General features: G+C 39.4%; 1 protein-coding gene across 1 annotated transcript; it reads left to right on the top strand.

The window, feature by feature from the left end:
• Positions 1-991: 991 nt before the first annotated feature.
• On the top strand, positions 992-1,660 carry LOC145575095 (agamous-like MADS-box protein AGL62). Its single transcript, XM_081633016.1, has one exon. It carries the CDS (start codon positions 992-994, stop codon positions 1,658-1,660), a length of 669 nt encoding a protein of 222 aa, XP_081489142.1.
• Positions 1,661-7,498: the final 5,838 nt, after the last annotated feature.

Genomic DNA, 7,498 nt, shown 5'->3' with positions numbered 1-7,498 from the left:
TCCACGGGCACTGAGCTTTACCCTGCAAAATATTAATTATAAGTAAGTTATCCCCTTCAAGAAAAATATGGGAAAAACTGTGGGACCGTGCAAGTAGAAGGCCATTGCGAAGGGCAGTAGCTTCAGCAATAAGAGGCGTACTTGTGCCAATATTAAAAGACCGACTACAAATATGATTACCCAAGTGGTCTCTGATAACTACACCTGCAGCACCTGAGGTACCGCGTACAGACCCATCAAAATTTATCTTAACAATACCATGATGAGAAGGAGACCAGGAAATCTGAATAGTCCGAGAATTAGCTTTAGAAGTAGAAGGAACTAACTGATTATCCATAGAATCCAAACAAGAGCGCAACTTCCTTTCATGAAAGATTTTTTGGGCACGGGATAAGATAGCCATAGAAGAGAAATTCTTATTTTGAAAGACAATTGAGTTTCTAGTTTTCCAAATACTCCACATAGAAGTAATAATCTTAATCACAGAAAAAGTAAAATTCCCACGTAAAATTCTGAAAATCTAATAAAAATTATTATGAAGAGGAACATGACCTAGCCAATTAGTAGTAGGGTTAGCAGACCAAAAACGTTTCGTAAACGGACATGAAAGGAACCCACAATAGAATTGAAAAATTCCAAGATAATGATTTGGACTAGTTAGAATGTGATTAAGTATTGGGCTTTTGATGATCATTACAGATACAGCCCATGCAAATATGCAATCTTGTACCTCATTTAGGTCGGTGTATCTTTTACAAGGAACCCACAATAGCATTGTTAACGAACACTAATAATAACAAAGATTTTATCCCCTTAAAATTTTTCCAAAAATATTCTTGTTAATATTTTCTGACACATCATTTAATATTAACCCACTTTCTCTCTCCTCATTTTCTTTTCTCCTCACATTCTATAAATACACACCTTCTAAAATTCAGTTGAACAACCGCATAACATAATTAAACCCACAAAAACACTTGAATAAATAACAATGGAAGAATACTTGGATGATCTTAGAATGGAAGATCAAACCCTAAATTTTCCCGAAGATTTCATAATCGAGCCAATAGCGATGAACAAGAAGAAAGCCGGAAAGCAGAAGATTGAAATGAAGCGTATAATCAACAAAACAAGCAGACAAGTTGCGTTTACGAAACGGCGAGGCGGGTTGTTTAAGAAGGCGAGTGAATTATGCTCCTTATGCCGTTCCGAGGTTGCCGTTATCACTTTCTCCGAGGCCGGGAAGCTCTTCTCGTTCGGTCACCCGAACGCGGACGCGGTTGTTAGTCGGTATATTAATTATACAAGGGGCGTCGAGAATAATAATACTGATATAATAAATGGTGGTAATGGGAATGAGTTTGGTACGAGTGTACTTTCTGAGCAGTACAAGAGGGTTTTGAGTAATATTGAGGTTGAGAAAAAAAGGAGTGATCATGTTATTGGTTCGTCATCATCGTCGTCCAATGGGAGTAGTCCACGTGGTGATAATAGCGAGTTCAGGTTTTGGTGGGATAAACCGATTGATAATTTAGGGTTGTTGGAGCTTGAACAATCGAAGGTTTCACTTGAGGGTTTACGTGATCAAGTTTCTTCTAGGGTTAATTGGATTAATAATAACAATAATTATTATTGTTCTTCTAATTCGACTAATCGTTGAATGTGTTTATCTGTCACGATTTTCGGCTTCCTTTAGATCGAGAATTAGGGTTTTTGGTAAGATTACTAGAAGTATTGGATACTCCGTATTTAGTTTAGCGTTGCAATATTATTATATAGCATGTTAATTTTATTCGATCAAATTATAGTAGAATTAGCATTATATTATGAGAATATCGATCTACTATAAATTTGATCAAATTTTGTAACCCGGGAGATATGATATTTTTTTGATGAGTTTGCTATTTTAACTTTCTACAATTGCAACAATATGATTTAATTTTTCAAGTCTTTTGATTTATAATCGATTTATATTGTTTGATTGTAGGGTAATTTGATTTATATTTTGCCAATTGGTAGTGCGTATAAATATGATTTATATTTGATTTATGTTAGATTGTTGAGTGATTGAAGTATTGATTTTATTGCTTTATTTTAATTTTTTAATTTTTTTTTTTTTTTTTTTTTTTTTTTCTGCATTGTATGTATTGATACTGGATTATCCTTATTGTCAACAAAAGCATCGTCATTAAAACAGTCACTTAAACTACTAGTGACGTCATTTATATCATTGGGGGGTCATTGAGAGCTGAGATAAACATGGAAAAAAAAGGTGGGTTGATTAATTGGATCCATCTATTGTTCTTTTGTTAAAAAGTAAATGTGATGGCCTAATGGGAGTTAGTAAAGAGAGTTTAAAGGCATTCAAACGAACCTGCATGAGTTACTTCCTAGAGTTTGTCAATTGATAATAAATGGAGTAACTCACTATTGTTATATACATACGTACCTACCTACAATAACAACACATATATGCAATAATATTCCGATACCTCACCATGAAGGTAAACCAATATAATAGCCCTAATAAAGTCATTGGTTTTAATTACAAATTAAATTCAACCGTACCACTCATGAAGAGCAAGGTCGTCATTCAGAAACAAAAAACGCTCACACACACATTTGGCACATACACCAACATGTATAGAAATGTAATCCAATTAAATCAAACAAACTCAAATCAATGACTTAAAACATATTCATCAAACCTCCATTAGCAATGAATGAACGTACACCCTTAGAATTATGGAGTGGTGCACCCGAACTTATGGGGAAGAATTCCGCAGCGTGTAGCATCTTTTCTAAGGAGTTGTAACTCATCATTGTCAAATTGGTTATTATTGGTTGACAATAGGGCACAAAAGCATTCACGATCATCCTGCCTAAGCCGTATCAGCGCGTCACAGCAGTTGTTCAATGAACCACATTCCGGTGAGATCATATCCAGACAACTAATGATGGATTCGGGATCATTTTGAGAGCAAATGGGTTGGAATTGGATAACAACAACCACCATCATCATGGCCATGAATATGGCTACTCTTGAACTCATCATTATTCTTACTCGTACTTTTTTTTTTTTGACAGTGATGATTGAAGGTTAGGATTGATTTATATACTCTATTGAAAAGGTAATATATATGGGATTTGGATTGTTGATTTAATTTTTTGGTTATGTATTGACCTATTGAGGATATATTTTAGGAAGATATATTTGTTTCTATCTTTTATATTGTTTCCTTATTTCTAGTAACCTAATTAAGGTAACACTAGGAATAAGAGTTGTATATATATGTTTCACCCCGATTAATGAAAGTTAAGCCGTGAGTTTCTGTAATTCTACATGGTATCGGAGCAAGGATAATTTTTTTTTTCTCTGTTTTTCCTCTGTGTGTTCGACAATGTGTGTTCGACAATGTCAGGGGATGTAGAAACCCCTCCATTATTGCCTCCTACCAAAATTGAATCTAATTCACCGTTTTACCTTGGACCGCAAGATCGGCCCGGGGATTACATTACATCACAACGACTCAAGCTTGATAATTTTCATGAGTGGGCACATGTTGTACGAATTTCCCTGTCTTCCCGGAGGAAATTCGGCTTTCTTGATGGAAGCATCACCTCCTTCTCACCGCCGTGTACGAAGGACGATTGGGTTACAATTCATTGTATGCTTGTTTCTTGGCTTATGAACACCATTGATCCCGAGGTAAAATCTATGCTTTCTCAATATGATAATGCCAAGAAATTGTGGGATGATTTACATGAGCGGTTTTGTTTAGTTAATGGTCCGAGAATACAACAAATTAAATCGGATATTAATCGTTGTGAACAATTAAAAAATATGTCAGTGGCCGTGTATTATAGCAAATTGGCAGTGTTGTGGGATGAACTTGATAAATTAGAACCTTTAATTGCTTGCAATTGTGGAAAGTGCACATGTAATGTAGGCCGTCAACATGCTGATCGACGTGATAGAGATCGCCTCCAGCAGTTCCTGCTCGGTTTATATTCCGAGTACTATGCGTCTGTTAGGTCCAATTTGCTAGCTCAAGACCCCCTGCCCTCCTTGCTTAGGGCGTTTCAACAGGTGGCTCAAGAAGAGAAGGTGCGGGGTATTTCTCGACAGAAGGAGGAGACCCCTGCTCTCGGGTTTGCTGTTCGTACGGGTGCTGGAAGAGGTCGTGGTGGAGTTTCTGACCGCTAGTTGCCTGTGTGTGAAAAGTGTAAAAAGGTGGGACATGAAACCTCAAAGTGTTAGTCCGATAAAATTTGCAGTTTCTGTAAAAAGCGTGGGCATGAGGAAACTCGATGCTATGAAAAGTATGGGTGGCCGGAAGGTAGTGCTAGCAGCCATGGGGGGCAGCCACCTGCTGGCCGTGGTCGCGGGGGTCCGGTGAAGGCCAACGCGGTTGCTGGTGGTAGTTCAAGCTCGGATGATTCGGGTACTTTTGCCTCGGGTCGTTTATTCTCAAGTGAACAGTGGAAAGCGATTACGGGATTGATGGGTAATGCAACAATTTCCGATAATCGGTTGAGTGGTAAGTTTGATGAAACCTCTTGGATTATTGACACGGGGGCTACTCATCATGTGACCGGAGAAAAACATTGGCTTTTTGATACAAAAAGCTTTGAATGTCCAGTTGGTTTGCCTAATGGGGACACGGTGTTGGCATCTCTTATTGGCTCTGTGTGTTTATCGGACAAGATTACTCTCACCGGAGTTCTCTATGTTCCTAATTTGAGTTGTAACTTAGTTTCTGTTTCGCAACTCAATGATGATCTTAATTGTACTGTCCAATTTAATTCTTATATTTGTGCTATACAGGACCAAACGAAGGAGCTGATTGGAACGGGAACTAGGAGGGACGGATTGTATTACTTTAGCAAAACGGATTTGGTGCATCATGTGAGCGTTGCAAATTCAGAGTTGGAGTTGTGGCATCGTCGTATGGGTCATCCTTCCGAGAAAGTAGTTAAGTTGCTTCCCACAGTTAGTAATAAAGCTTGTTTAGATAAAGGATGTGAAGTATGTATGCGTGCTAAGCATCCGAGAAATAGTTTTCCTATGAGTGATAATAAAGCATCTAGAATTTTTGAGAAAATTCATTGTGATTTGTGGGGCCCGTATAGACATGTTTCCTCATGCGGAGCTCGTTATTTTTTGACAATAGTTGATGATTATTCTAGAGCTGTCTGGATTTATTTATTGAATGATAAAACAGAGGTTTTCCGTATGTTTTTGATGTTTGTTGCCATGGTAGATAGACAGTTCTCTCAAACCATAAAAATTGTGCAAAGTGATAATGGTACGGAGTTTAATTGTTTGCGTGATTTCTTTGATACTACGGGTATTATTTTTCAAACTTCTTGTGTGGGAACTCCGCAACAAAACGGGAGGGTTGAGAGAAAACATAAACATATTTTGTCTGTTGGGAGAGCTTTGAGATTTCAAGCCAAATTACCCATTTATTTTTGGGGTGCGTGCGTTCTTGCTGCAGCTCACCTTATTAACCGTACTCCCACTCCGTTGCTACAAAATAAAACTCCATTCGAAATTCTATTTGATAAACCCCCTATGTTTGATGCCATTCGTACTTTTGGGTGTTTATGCTTTGCACATAATCAGAAAACTAATGGAGATAAGTTTGCTAGTAGAAGTCGAAAGTGTGTTTTTGTGGGTTATCCTTTTGGGAAGAAAGGGTGGCGTTTGTATGACCTTGAATCTAAGGTATTTTTTGTGTCTCGGGATGTTAAGTTTGTTGAAAACGTGTTCCCGTTTGCTACTCCCGAGGATGTAAATATTGAGCCCCATATGTTTGATTCGGGTCACGAAGTTCATGATGATTTTGTTGAATTTGAGGATACTCAAATTGATGAGGGGAGTTGTGGCCAAGTGTGTGATAATGTGGGTGGCTCGGGGTCAGACCCGCAGGTGAATCCCGCGGGTGCAGGTTCGGCAACCACACCTACTGCCAGCCCGCAGGTCCAGCCCGCGGCCGCGGGGTCTTCGTCTGTACAGCAGCACGACGCTGCTGCCACTCCACAGCACGTGGAGCAGCCCGTGTTGCTGGACGATGCTGCTGCCACTCCACAGCACGTGGAGCAGCCACGTGATGACAGCAGTAGTACAGGGGCAGCAGCTCCCTTGGGGCGCGGGTTCCGAGAAAAGTTTCCGAATGTTCGACATCGAGATTTTGTGACTCACTCCGTTTTTGCTAACAATCCGGCTCTCTCCACTCCGTCCAACACTCCTTCAGGTACTCCGTATCCTTTAGCACATTATATAAATTGTGACAAGTTTTCTGTGAATTATTGTAAGTTTTTGGCAGCTATTGTTGGTGGTCATGATCCGAAATCTTTTAAAGAGGCCATGAAACATGAAGGTTGGAGGAAATCTATGCAAGAGGAGATAAGAGCTTTGGAAGATAATGGTACATGGACCTTAGTGCATCTTCCCCCTGGTAAACGTGCACTAGGGAGTCAATGGGTGTTTAAGACAAAATATTTGTCTAATGGTGATATTGAGCGTCTCAAATCTCGGCTAGTTGTTTATGGCAATCATCAGCAGGAAGGCATAGATTACGGTGAAACATTTGGTCCAGTTGCAAAGATGACAACGGTTCGGGCTTTTCTTGCAATTGCAGCATCCAAGAATTGGGAACTTCATCAAATGGATGTGCATAATGCTTTCTTGCATGGTGATCTTGATGAGGAGGTATACATGAACTTACCTCCCGGGTTTGAAAGTGAGGATCCTACTTTAGTGTGTCGCCTGGATAAGTCCTTGTATGGGTTGAAGCAAGCACCGAGGTGTTGGTTTGCAAAGTTGACTGCGGCTTTGAAAGGGTATGGTTTCATTCAATCTTACTCTGATTATTCTCTTTTTACGTATACAAAAGGCAAAGTTCAGATTAATGTCTTAGTATATGTTGATGATCTTATAATTTCTGGTAATCATTCCGCTGCATTAGTTGGTTTCAAGGCTTATCTGAGTGATTGTTTCAAAATGAAGGATCTAGGTCCTTTGAAATATTTTTTGGGCATAGAAGTTGCTCGTAGTGCTTCGGGTTTATTTATGTGTCAACGAAAATATACGTTGGATATTATTTCTGAAGCAGGTTTGTTAGGGGCAAAGCCGAGTGGTTTTCCCATGGAGCAAAACCACAAGCTCGGTCGTGCCACAGGTGCGTTTCTTGAGGATCCGGAGGCATATCGTAGGTTGTTTGGTCGTTTGATTTATCTAGGGGTCACTAGACCAGATCTAGCATACTCCGTTCATATTTTGTCTCAGTTTATGAAAGAGACACGCATTGCACATTGGGAAGCAGCTCTTAGAGTTGTTCGTTATTTGAAAGGCACCCCGAGTCAGGGTATTTTGTTGAGTGCTACTAGTGATCTTACTTTGGAAGGATGGTGTGATGCAGATTGGGCGGCGTGTCCTCTTACCCGTCGATCTATTACAGGTTGGTTGATATTTTTAGGCCATTCTCCTATC

This window comes from Chenopodium album, chromosome 13 (genome assembly GCF_948465745.1).
Source record: "Chenopodium album chromosome 13, dcCheAlbu1.1, whole genome shotgun sequence".
In the NCBI taxonomy this organism is placed as follows: Eukaryota; Viridiplantae; Streptophyta; class Magnoliopsida; order Caryophyllales; family Amaranthaceae; genus Chenopodium; species Chenopodium album.
Note: the sequence above shows the minus strand (reverse complement) of the source record. Positions and strands in the feature narration are given on the sequence as shown.